Source organism: Astatotilapia calliptera, chromosome 18, assembly GCF_900246225.1.
Source record: "Astatotilapia calliptera chromosome 18, fAstCal1.2, whole genome shotgun sequence".
Lineage (NCBI taxonomy): Eukaryota > Metazoa > Chordata > Actinopteri > Cichliformes > Cichlidae > Astatotilapia > Astatotilapia calliptera.
This window is the reverse complement of record NC_039319.1, coordinates 21,929,486-21,942,905: the sequence shown is the minus strand read 5'-3', so window position 1 is coordinate 21,942,905 and position 13,420 is coordinate 21,929,486. Positions and strand designations below refer to the sequence as shown.

Below are 13,420 nucleotides of genomic sequence, written 5' to 3'. Positions count from 1 at the left end.
AAACCTCGCCTCACTTTGTCCGCGCACATGGATCAAAATTGATTTTCTGCCTCAGCGTGTTCCTTAATGATATGTGATGTTGTCTGATTGTATAATTATCGTCGCATCTTTGCATATGAGTGATGTCGAGCGGCGGCAATTTAGGTCGCTGAGCTGAAGTCTGCGTGACCTCTGACCCTCATTGTAACGCAGGAATGATGAGCCATCCTCCCATCCCCATCAGCGAGCTGGCTGAGCACATAGAGCTGCTGAAAGCCAACGACAACCTGAGACTCTCCCAGGAGTACGAGGTGAGAAATACTGTATATTATCATTCCATATAATAAATAGATACCATTCTGTTATTTGGCGATGTTAAGCCTGTTAAGCCTTCATAAAACAAGTGTTACTTAACATTTGTTTACCTGCGTGCAGGCTGCTTGTTCATGATTTATTCAGCAGCGCAATTTATTGCTGTAACTCGTCTACATTACAGAGTGCTCTCTTTCCATTATCCTCAAATGCACCACTAAATATGCCAGCACACGCTATTAATGCACGTATTTTGTTGCTCTCTCGCAGTCAATCGACCCGAGTCAGCAGTTCACCTGGGAACACTCCAATCTGGAAGTTAACAAGCCCAAAAACCGCTACGCCAACGTCATAGCGTACGACCACACCAGAGTCATCCTGTCTCCCATAGATGGTGAGGATTTGCTGGAAATGAATGTCAATTAAAGAAGATTGTGAGAGTTCCTAATGGAGGGGGCGGGGCATGTTTGAGCTGACGGGTGGGTGCATAGCACACAAAGAGTTGGTATGGGGAGAGTGATGCGAGAGCTACATGATAGATGAAATCTGAATTTGCGAACAGTGCTGAGACCAACTGTGTGCAGTGGCATGAGACTGACAAACAGCGTGAGTGCATCCAAGTGCAGCCCGCTCTCCTCCAGAACAAGGAGGAGGGGAATGGTTTTGATCTGGAGCTCATGAATTTACGCCGACAGATTCTTGTTTGTTTGCTGTCGTCCACTAGTCATCCAGCAGCCTGTCTGCTGGAAGCCACGGCTGTCAGAAACAAACAGTTCGTTAGGCTGTTGGATGTCATACACGGGGGTTAATTTATTGTGCCACTTGCGCAGATTGCAGTTTAGCAAGAGACTCAGAAGTGTCTCGCTTGCAGGTATCCTGGGGAGCGACTACATCAACGCCAACTACATTGATGGCTACAGGAAGCAGAATGCCTACATCGCGACGCAGGGGCCGCTGCCAGAGACGTTCGGGGACTTTTGGAGGATGGTGTGGGAGCAACGGGCTGCTTCTGTCGTCATGATGACACGCCTGGAGGAGAAGTCACGGGTAAGAAAGCAAGACCTTACCCACTGACCCACATCTGCAATTTCAATTATCCAGAGTCATACTGCATACATGAAACTGAAGAAGAACGTCGCTTTTCTTCTGAGAACTGCAGTACCGATGAGGCTAATGCTTTTCTTCGATCCTCGCAGATCAAGTGCGATCAGTACTGGCCGAGTCGTGGCACGGAGACATACGGGATGATCCAGGCCACGCTGCTGGACACAATGGAGCTGGCCACTTTCTGTGTTCGCACCTTCTCCCTGCATAAGGTACATTATTTCACGCCTCCTGTTCCACCTGTGTGCCCCTCGATTCACTTCTCTGCCCTCACCTCCCTTAAGTTTACGGACATATCCACAGAGAACAGCTTTGATCTCTTGAACTTACAATTTGGAAGCAGGAGCAACTGAAGTAATCATGAGCGAGCAGCGCGTGTGGACACAGAGGATAATAGATTAGTCTGGGCTTCGTGGAGTGTTCAAACCAGGCCAGCCTCCCTGTGTCAGGGACTGTGATTTGATCTCTGTTGGAGGCAGAGCAATTTCTTGTGGCACAGGGCTAATCTAGGACCGTCAGACTGGCGCGTCTCTCTCTGGCCTACTTACAAACAGAAACTAGGCCAGCTGTAGTTTCCAAGTAATACTCCACCTCTCGAAATATTTGTTTATGTGTTGTAAAATGTTGCGTTAGATTAACAAATGACGAAGAGAATAATAATAGTAGGCTGAAGTACTTTTATGTACGAATAGCTTCTTTCAGCTGCTCACCTTTTTTACAGCGGATGTCCTTACCCAGCCAGCCCCCTTATGTTAGGCTGGGGACCAACAGTGGGAGCAATAGATGTGTATCCTGCATCATCATAATAATGTTGGTCCAGCATCAGCATTGCAGCTGACAAATCGCATTGTTGTGATGTCATAGCTTTGCAATGTGGAGTCGAAAAAACCCCACTCTCTTAATATAAAACTCTTTTGGATCAAATAGTCGGTATTTCAATAGCTTTCTATACAACATGGTAAACGTATGATTAAACTGAGGTTTGTTGTTAGCCACATTTAGCTTACTAATCTTGGTTTGGTAGTGATAGTTTTTAATAGCATTAGCTAATGTCTTGGCTAATGCTAACTGAATACTCATACAATATTGTTGTGATGATGTAGGAATAACACCAATACTGGGTTATCAGATTGTGTGTACACTAGCAGTCCTCTTTTTGATATTGGGGTTGTGCTTTTCTCTTTCCCCTGTGAGCTAAAGACATTTTGTGATGTTTTGTAGCTATCCATACATAAAAAAGTTAGCAAACATGCTAACTCCTACATATCAAAATAACCCTTTGTTTCTTGTTTTCAGTTCAATTATTTTGAGTAAATTCTTTTCGTCTTAAGACCAGTGGTCAGTTTTGTGTTTTTAAATGCAGATCCCTGTGAACTTTGATTACGCATTAAATAATTTGCATGAATGAAAACATGTATAAATTTACATTAATTTTAGAGGAAATTTCTGGGATCAAGATTTAATCCGTGTTTGTTTTTAAATTACATTCCTACCAAAATAAGAAACTGGTAGGTTTATGAATTTTATTAAGCATCTGATTTCTTTGCTTCATTTGCATTCGGCTTTGTATCTATTGCATCTTATTATAGTCATAGTTTAATGTGTGTACACACCTTACTCAGTTTCCACTTTTTCTAACACATCAAATATTCTATCTGTCTTAAAACTGATTATTTGGTATATTTGCTAAAAGTCTGACTAGTCCCGTTATAGCCACTAAGTTAAAAACATTATCTTTCCTATTTGGTTTAAATTCTGTATCCTGTGAGATTTCTCTCAAATAAAATCATTCCACTTTTCTTTCTGCATTGCTCTACAAATCCTCCTCCAGGTTTTAACTGTACTATTGACACACTCATTTTATTCCCAAAGGAAATTATTGAACCATTTCATTCCTAAGCTCAAGATGGTTTTTGGAACACACACTTGCAATAATAGATAATTAATCTTGTCAAAGATGGTTAAATTTAACAACTTCCACCTCTTTTGTTTAATCAACTTTTTTTATAAGAGTCTGTGCTAATGAAGCTTACAAATGTCGCCATACAAGTTGTTTTGGCTTAAGTGACACTAACCTCAGTTTTTCTCACATGTTTCTCACATCAGAGTGGAAGCAGCGAAAGGCGAGAGGTGCGTCAGTTCCAGTTCACAGCTTGGCCCGATCACGGCGTGCCAGAGTATCCCACCCCCTTCCTCAACTTCCTACGCAGAGTCAAAGCCTGCAACCCCCCTGATGCTGGACCTATCATTGCTCACTGCAGGTATGCTCACACCCACATTTAATCTATCTTGGAGATAAATAGGATCAATGCGGCTTTCATCATGACTGTGAAGCTTTATTGAGGGAGCGTTTAACTTGGAAAAATGACTGGGAAAGTGGCTGATTTGCTACGCTAATTTCATCTGAAGGTAACAATATCCGACCCTTGCGGAGCTCACTAAATTTCACAGCTGTTTGATCTGCAAAAAACTGAAGAGATTGAAAATTGCATTTTCACTGGTTGGTTATGCTGGGAACTGTTTCTTGGCTGAGTACAGAAAATTCCTTAACTCTCCAGTGGTCAACAGAAATAGTGTGAGAGGACTTGCTATCATTGCGTAGGATGCAATGTAGCCACTGGAAAAATACAGTTTGTCCTGTTCATTCTTTATATTTTTAGTAGATTATATCATTTCGGCTAATTTTTTATTCCCAGTCTTTGGGCCAAGCATCAGCTATTTTTACATTTGACCTGAACTTCTGAAAAGACCCATAAAAACATTGTAATCTTTAAAGAAATCTTACTGAAGAAAATATCAGTATATAAGACGTCTTTCCTCCTCCTATGTCAGTGCCGGTGTTGGTCGCACTGGCTGTTTCATTGTCATCGACGCCATGCTAGAGCGCATCCGACACGAGCGCACTGTGGACATCTACGGTCACGTGACCCTGATGCGCTCACAGAGGAACTACATGGTGCAAACGGAGGACCAGTACAGCTTCATCCACGAGGCCCTTCTGGAGGCTGTGGCATGCGGAAACACTGAAGTGGCTGCCAGGAGTCTCTACTCCTACATGCAGAAGCTGTCCAAGGTGGAGAGCGGAGAGCATGTGATTGGCATGGAGCTGGAGTTTAAGGTGAGAGTGGAGGCAGTGGAGCTGGAAACCATTTAAATGAAATGGAAGGCAAGCAGATTTGACGTCTGATATTTGTTTGAGATGTAGAAAATATTGGCAACATTGTCTCCAAATTTCAAAAAAGAAGTGCCCATTTGAAATAATTGGTTTGATAGTGTGTCTGTGAGTTGTAAACCTTTAAGCTAGACGTGATCTTTGCCTCACAGGTTGGTTTAGTATAGAAAATATTGTTAGAGGCCCAATGATGATATAACACCCATATCTTTGTGATAAAAATAAAAAAGATAATTAGAGCCTGTACTATTTTCAATTTATTAAGTAGTTAAGATAACTCTTGGCTTGTTCCAGTTTCTCAGCTATGACTACATGAATTTATGCTGTTGTTTTACTTTTTGGCAGCAAACTGATTGTTTTGTGTGTTTGGGCTGTTGTTAAACAGTTATTGGATTAAATAATCAATTAAATAATCAGAAAGATGATTTAAGAGTGATTTGAAAAACATTTACTTGATTCATATACTTAAAGATACAGTGTGGAAAATGTCACCAGCAGATGTCAGTAGAGGGTAGATTTCTTACCCCTCTCAATTCAAGTGCATGATTCTATCCATGATGCCCACAGTAGGAAAAAAATTACTGACTGCGCATTTAAAAGAATATAAACACTTTCCTTCATTTTCTCTCCACCCAGCGCCTGGCTAACACCAAAGCCCACACGTCCAGGTTCGTCACAGCCAACCTGCCTTGCAACAAATTCAAGAACCGACTAGTTAACATCATGCCCTATGAAACCACTCGCGTGTGCCTCCAGCCCATCAGAGGACTGGAGGGGTCCGACTACATCAACGCCAGCTACATAGACGGTTACAGGTATGTTTTCGTCCTGCAAACGCTAATATGACCTGACCTCCTCCCTCCGCTGCGGTCCTCTTATGATGGTTTGATGAGTGAATGGACTGGATAGCTTTTCACCACATTGCTCTCACCTGTCACTTCCTGTCAGATCTGTCATTACTGTGTACATGTTGCCACTATTTGTCTTGCTGCATGGCACTCATTTTGGTCCAGTGAAGACTTTCTGATGATTCAGGCATTCAGAGTCATTGTACACACATGTTGTGACTGTTGCTTTTCTTGCCTGCAGCCTGACCCCCTTTTAAGTCTGATTCTTGACAGATGAAGAAACAAGGAGGGAAAAGGAGGTGACAACATAATGTGTGTTTGTGTGCGTTTGTGTGTAGGCAGCAGAGAGGCTACATTGCCACCCAGGGTCCACTGGCTGAGACTACAGAGGACTTCTGGAGAATGCTGTGGGAACACAACTCCACTATAGTAGTTATGCTCACTAAGCTGAGAGAAATGGGACGGGTATGGACAAAATACACAAAGCTAAATAAACAACAGGTCTTGTAACATTGCAGCCCTCTTGCATATGATTACTGAAGACTTCTTATGTGTTCTGCTCTGACAGGAGAAGTGTCACCAGTACTGGCCCGCTGAGCGCTCAGCAAGGTATCAGTACTTTGTGGTGGACCCCATGGCGGAGTACAACATGCCTCAGTACATCCTCCGAGAGTTCAAAGTTACAGATGCCAGGGTTGGTTCATGCTTTGCTTAAAGTGTCCTCTTGCATGTTGCATTCAGAAAACGGTGTAACATCACACTCTGAGGTTATTCAGGAGTATTTTGTCAGTGCTGTTAGCAGGCAGTGGCGCACAGCATGTACTATCGACCTGTAGTGTGTGCTGGTTAGTGTGTGTTTTCTATGTGAATGTGTGTAACACAGCAGGTTCAAGATATTGACAGACTCCTATGGATCACTCATTCAACCATGCTGTCTCCAGATTACCTTGACATTGTGTGTGTGTGTGTGTGTGTGTGTGTGTGTGTGTGTGTGTGTGTGTGTGTGTGTGTGTGTGTATTCACACACACACACACACACACACACGTGTCAGTCATACATAAATCCAGTTAAGCCTGTCCTGCCCCGACGCCACATTGACAGATGCTCTATTGATCTCCATTAAAGGGGAGTCAGAAAGGCTGAGCAGAAGAGAAAAGATGTAATTGCCTTCTGAGAGGCTGACAATAGCAGACGCACTGACGTTAAAGCTTTAAGTTAACCACAACCACTGATCCAGGATCAGATAACAGTAATCATTAGAAGGAAGAGAGGATATTGCCTGGCAGTCTCACTCCTCAGTCAATACAGCGAGAGGAAGCTTTGTAAATAATCATTTCGAAATAATCACCTTGCATGAAGACCAACTGCACATTCAAGGACAAGCGTCTGAATATGTGAGAAAGACATCAGATAGATGTTCACATCCATATAGTGTGCAGGTTATTGTTTTAACTGATTCTTCGCTCCCCCAGGACGGCCAGTCACGAACAGTGCGTCAGTTCCAGTTCACTGATTGGCCAGAGCAAGGTGTGCCCAAATCTGGGGAGGGCTTCATCGATTTCATTGGCCAAGTGCACAAAACCAAGGAGCAGTTTGGCCAGGATGGACCAATCTGCGTTCACTGCAGGTAAGCACCGGACTTTATATTAGACAACTCGTCATTAGTAATTAAATCACAGTTTAATGTGACTCTCGCCTTTGTAATAACAGTAGTGTGTGTGAGAATCCAGCACACTGTTGATCTGACACACTACATACTCTAGTAAAATTGTTTTCCTTTGTGGCTGCAGTGCCGGCGTGGGGCGGACAGGTGTCTTTATCACTCTGAGCATTGTCTTGGAGCGGATGCGTTACGAAGGGGCGGTAGACATCTTCCAAACTGTCAAAATGCTGCGGACACAGAGACCAGCCATGGTGCAGACTGAGGTAAACACACACTCATTAACCAGGGCAGAGACAGTGAAGTAGAGCGCTGCATTAATGAGAATGGTGGTATTTGACATTTAGCTTATTGTTTATTTTAACTATTTGGTGATTAAAGGAAAATCTCTCTATTAAAGTCTTTTTGTAAAGAATAATGTGGATTAAGAAACCATTAGATTCATATTATCACCAAGCGTTTAAAATTCACCCAAAGTATCAGAGATGGAAATGTTAACCACATAAACGAGATCATAATTCCACTGGTTGTGTATGTATTTGCAGTCAGATCTGGGAAAAGAACAGAAATGTCACTAGCATAAGAGTTTAGAATTATATTCATTATCTGCCCAAGAAGCTAAAGTGCTTCGCAGCTTGGCATGCTGAACTGTACTGCATATTTTTAATCCATGCTACAATAACACAGGCAAAGCCTTAATGTCATTTAGGCAGCGCTAGCTATTGATGAGCAGTCCCACCCACATCAATATACATTTGCATTAGCATAAGTAGGACACTGAAAGGAGGAAATAGCCCCCAGAGTGTGAATTTTTCATTGTAAACTGTAACAGCAACACACACAAGCTGGTGGAGCACTTTGTAACAGTGTCATGTTATATTCTGTATACAGAAGCAAGGTATGCACATGGTTTAATTCATAGTTTTATTTGCATAAACATGTGAACGCATATTTGATAAAGTGCTGTGCTTTAAACTATGCACTAGTGCACTGTTTTACTATATGTAAAAATTAGAGATGGCACGATACCACTTTTTTATGTCCGATACCGATATCATAAATTTGGATATCTGCCGATATGATATGAATCCGATATAGTGTTTTTAATCAATAAAACTGTTTTTTTTTTTATATCTTGCTGCATTTTGTATAAGTTCATACTCAAGTTTTAAAAAACAAGAGACTGAAGCTATTCTGTTATACCTGTATGCAAAAAATACACTGCAACCAAAATATTTCATAGTTCAGCAAAACTGATCAATCTAATGAACTTAAACCTGCTCCATCCTTCCTATTCTGGTATTTTAAAGAGTAAGCAACCTAACTAACAGGGTTGAAAACTCCCAGCAAAAAAAAAAAAGAAAAAGAGAAAGGGAACCCTCCACCCTCCACCTCATGATGCTTAATGATGCATAATCAACTTTAATTTGATGCAGTGTGAAGAAAAATGCACAGAAATCAATTATTTTTCTACAGTATTTAAATAGATTCAACATCTTTCTTCAACAGAATTGCAGACTGCACAGATGGTATCTTCCCAAAGGAAAAAGTAGTATAGCTTACTAGGGTATATTAGACTTAATAGTTACTATATACAGTAATGGACTTCTATATATTTCACATCAGATTAAAACTTTGGGTGTAAGATTCAGATAATTATTTATTAAAAGCTAGACATTTTAAATGAGAATAAGAAAGAAAAGTATGTCTTTGTGCCCCCTTTTCCCTGTTCATGCCCCTGGCTAAACTTTGCCAGGGGGGCCCCTGCACAGTTACCAGCCGTCAGCTGCGTAGAAAAGGATCCTGGTGTAGAAAGTAATATTAAATACATTCTAACAACAGATTATCAAGCTTAAACGTGCTGCTGTTGTTCAGCCGCTGGTTTCCTCTTTCTGGCGCAAAGTGGGCAATAAACAAACAAGTGAGAAAAGCCGATCAGCTGATCATTGATCAGTTTCAGGATTGAAGTAGCAACAGGAGAGGGAGGGAGAGAGAGGCAGTCGCTCCATATATCGGTGGTTAAGCTTAACGCTGGAATGCTTTACAAACATTCAGAGATGAACTTACACACTTGCTTTACTTCTCTCGGAGATGAGATGAGGCTCCAAATGCTCAACCAGACCGTCGACAGGTCTCGCGCCACAGCCACTCTATCACCTGACGCATACTGCTCCAACGTGCTACGGTTATGAGCCGAGTTACGTTTTGTGAGGTGCTTTTTTGATATTTAATGGATCGGATTACATTTTTTTATTTCTCTCCGATATCCGATCTAGTAATTTAGGTCAGTATCGGACCGATGCCGATACGTAATATCAGATCGGTTCATCTCTAGTAAAAATCTGACTTTTTCATGTTAATTGTAAGGAATTAATGAAAATATATTTCTAAGTGTGCTCGAGTGCTAAATGCATATTCATAAGTATACAGCATTGTGCAAAGGTCTTGAACCACCTGATTTCTCTATGAGCAACAGTTCTCCTGGCTTTCTGCTGATCTTTTAAAGATTTTCTTTGGACATTTGCTGCTTTTTCACTCATTTTCAGGCCAGTCTTTTTACCTGAACTGAGCAGTGTTTTTCATTTGTTCCTAAGCCACTCAACACTGACCTATGAATCATTTGAGAAACATGAATGAAAAAAAGCATATACCTCAAGGGAGAAGCCACTGTTGTGTCTATACATAACAGAAACCTTAGCTAAGAGCCAGTTTTAAAGTATCTGTAAGCACTTTGTTACTAGCAGCTTGTTGTAAAGCCACAGGCTTGGTTTGGAACTGCATTTCTTCCAAATATATGACACTCTGTTTATGGGAAATATATTTTTCCCTTATTTGTACTTGTGTTTTTCACACAGGACGAGTACCAGTTCTGCTACCAGGCTGCTCTCGAGTACCTGGGTAGCTTTGACCACTATGCAACGTAAGAGAACAGACAACCATCCATCCATCTTTCTGCTTTGAGGTCCACAAACAAAACCAACCGAGTGAGCCAACAGAAAGACGGCGTGAGATAAACGTGAACATTGAACCTTTTCCGGGAGCGAGATTCAAATTCTGCACCAACGAGGACAAAAAGCAACAAAAACAGCAACAAGAAAATCTCTGTCTAACAGCGTCTCAGCAGGAGTTTCCCTGAGGAGCTGCTGGGTGTGGAGACTATCCATGTGTAATCCATATACTTACCTCAGTGTTCCAGTGTGAAGGACGTATAATACATGTGTGTTGTGGTCAGCTATCTCCAATATGAACCAGTGAAATACAAATGGCTTCTGAACAGGAATTATGATACTCTATGTGTATAAAACAAACAAACAAACAAAAAAAGATTTTAAAAAAACTAAACAAAAAAAACACAAGAGCCTGGATATTTGCTGCACCCTAAATGGGCTTTTTATCCTCAACTTTGTATCTATTGGTTTGATGTACTAAAGGGGTTACAAAGTGCAAAGGTGAACGTTTCTATGTGTCTGTGAGTCTATTTCTAAGGTGTCTACTGCTACCATCAGTAGTCCTGCCTGTAGTTTGACTAGGTCGTGGCTCAGCAGAAGCCTTCAGTATGGACTCACCACCCCGAGGACTGTTGGAGAAGCATGTGGATGATCATTTACCTGATGCACAGTGCCAAGAGAAACCATGCAGCGTGAACATAAACTGTGGCCTAAAAGGAGAGGTGACTCCTTCTTTCATCCAGCATAACATAATCAGACTAGAGACCGCTCCTTAAAAAAAAAAACACAACACAATAACAAGGATGAGTTGGCAGTCCCAAACAGCTGACCTCGAAACAGCGATTAAAACCTACTGCTTTCTTCACTCAACAAAGCTTGCTCGCTATTTGCTGTAGTCCTTGTTCATCTTCCAGCTCGGCTCCTCTTGATGTCAGTCCTATCGGTTCAGTTCAGCAGTGGCTTACTGAAGAGAGGCTTAATGAAAGAAAGAACTGAGCTCCAGTCAGTGTCTTTCTCTCTCTTGAGTTCAGAGAGCCATCTTTCTGTAGATTTTTCTGTTTTCACTGTATGTCTTTGCCTTACGTTGACTTTATTTTTTTTCTTGCGTCCTTCACATGCTGCTTCATGCTCGCGCAAACCGTGTTAAAGCTTTTATTGCCGTGCATTGTCTTCACTCGAGGATGAAAATTTTTTGTTTGGTTGGTTTTGTCCCGATCATCTTCCTCCACTGAAGTTCTCCTACTTGAATTTTGCCGCTTCTGCAGTTGAACCCTTGTGTTAATTGCTTTTCCTTGCTAAGGCTACCGTCAGTGAACGATTACAGGAAAAAATTCAAATTACATTCAAAGCTAGTAGTGAACCGCTCACTTTCAACAGTCCTCTGCCTCTATCCCATCCTCCTGTTAACCCTATTAAAAGTTTCTCTTTTCCTTAAACCCTTGTTGTACAGAACATGCTCAGCTTTACCGACTGATAGATCCCCGCCCTCCCCTTCCAATTAAGTATGACTGCACAACTCCTCGATATGGTTGTTTATCTTTTTCTGAATTTGAAATGTAGTCATGATTGGTCCCACGTGGTGATTAAACAGCACAGCGATGTTCCAATATAGCAGACATCTCGACCGAAATCACCGATTGTGTACATACAGTCTATCATTGGAGTCCTATACAGTACAGTTGCATAACGTCTGAGCACAAAATATAACGTGGGATTGGATGTGATGTAGTACTTATTGTCGCGAAAAAAGAAGAAAAAAAAGAAAAAAGCCTTATTGTTATTGTTCACTTCGTCATATTTATTTTGTATGATTTTTTTTAAAGGATATTTATTATGACTGTTTTGTTATTTTTTAAGTTTGTTTTTATTTATTTGGGATTTCTAGCAGTTCTATCCAATAAGACGATGTTTATTTGCTTCTTTGGCGAGCCATTGTTAAAGTATGATATTGTCACTTTTTTTATTTTGTCTTTAACCGTCCATTTTGGTGCTTTTTTTTCTCCTTTTTTTTAAAAGAAAATTGCTTTATTGTTATAACGTATGCCCTCAGTGTAGGGTGCTATTTGATACTGATTACTGATGTCCAACTAGTCAGCTAGAGATGTACGTACAATAGAGGCAGGACTAGCTTCAGTTTACAGAGATGCCCTTTCGATGCTCTCCCTCGTTCAACCTCCATAGCTGGAGGTACGTTTCACCCCACCGTGATAGGTGTAAGGGCATCAGAGAAATTAGATATATAGAGCAGACTACAGGGCAGATCGGTGAAGACCTCCTGGCAAGCTGTTGGTGTTTAGTTTGCTTGAAAGCACATGGTAGCAAGTGTATTTTTGACAGAGAATGGATAAGAATTGCCTAGCTACACACTTTACACACCCTGAAAAGTTATTGTTTGAACCTGAAATTATTCTCATATGAACTCTATGTGTGGTCCATAAGTCTTGACAATGTTTGACATATATGAAATATGTTATTCCTTCGATTTCTAATGATTATTGTGTCAAGAGAAATATAAAAGGCACACGCGAAACATTATATGAAATGTGTTGAGGGAAAAGCTCTGGTGATGCCATACCCCTCACTTATGTACCTGTTCTTTCCTTTCGAACCATAGATGTAGATATTGTATCTCGACTTTGTATTAAAAGCAGGATGATTGGATATACAGCACAATGAGCTGCTTGATTCTTGTGGGGGGGGGGGGGGGGGGGGGGTAGCTCTTTGGTGTGATTCACTCTTCGATCACTAGATGGGGCCAAAGTCGCTGCACCTACTCTTCAGTAGTGCGCACACAAACAGAATCTGTTTGGATTCGGTTTAGCCTCCTTTTTCCACTCAAAATGTACAAAATTCTTTAGCTTCAGCTTTTACTAAAATCTTGAAAAATTGCAGGTGAGTTCTTGGTCTTGCAGGTACTTCTTGTGCTAATCAAGCAAAAAGCCCTGCCTGAATGTAAAAAGTGCAGATGGTTGACTGAAAATGTTGCCCTATCCAAACTGAGAGAAAGAGACGACCATTTACACTGATTGGTCACTTCATTAGTTCCACCTTCCTTGTGGTTGTTTAAACGATGATCAGTTGGTACAAAGGGCTCAAGTACTGTTGCCTTCCTATCAGCTCCAAACAATGTACTGATTCTTCTCTGACTTCTGACATCAACAAGGGATTTTGGCTCAGAGAACTGGAGCTCCCTTACTCGGTACTCTTGGTGTTTTTGTGGGAAAATCCCAGCAGATCAACAGTTGTTCTGCACTGGTGCCAGACAGACTGGTCCGCCACTTAAAATCAGCTCACTTCCCCATTCTGTTGCTCAGTCTGAGCTTCATGATCCCGTATGCACACCGAAATGCATCAAATTGCTGCCATGTGATTGGCTGATTAGATGTTTGTGTTAAA

General features: G+C 41.4%; 1 protein-coding gene across 14 annotated transcripts in view; it reads left to right on the top strand.

Annotated features, from left to right (window-relative positions):
* Positions 1-12,694, top strand: part of ptprsb (protein tyrosine phosphatase receptor type Sb) — a 71,497-nt gene extending 58,803 nt beyond the window's left edge. For all 14 annotated transcript variants that reach the window (XM_026150893.1, XM_026150889.1, XM_026150886.1 and 11 more), the window contains 12 exons: positions 193-290; positions 562-685; positions 1,163-1,338; positions 1,488-1,607; positions 3,502-3,656; positions 4,228-4,513; positions 5,204-5,382; positions 5,754-5,880; positions 5,984-6,109; positions 6,889-7,043; positions 7,207-7,342; positions 9,932-12,694. In XM_026150893.1, coding sequence (XP_026006678.1) covers positions 193-290; positions 562-685; positions 1,163-1,338; positions 1,488-1,607; positions 3,502-3,656; positions 4,228-4,513; positions 5,204-5,382; positions 5,754-5,880; positions 5,984-6,109; positions 6,889-7,043; positions 7,207-7,342; positions 9,932-10,000 — 1,751 coding nt within the window. In that variant the 3' untranslated portion in view covers positions 10,001-12,694. The remainder of the gene's footprint in view (positions 1-192; positions 291-561; positions 686-1,162; positions 1,339-1,487; positions 1,608-3,501; positions 3,657-4,227; positions 4,514-5,203; positions 5,383-5,753; positions 5,881-5,983; positions 6,110-6,888; positions 7,044-7,206; positions 7,343-9,931) is intronic.
* The last annotated feature ends 726 nt before the right edge of the window (positions 12,695-13,420 follow it).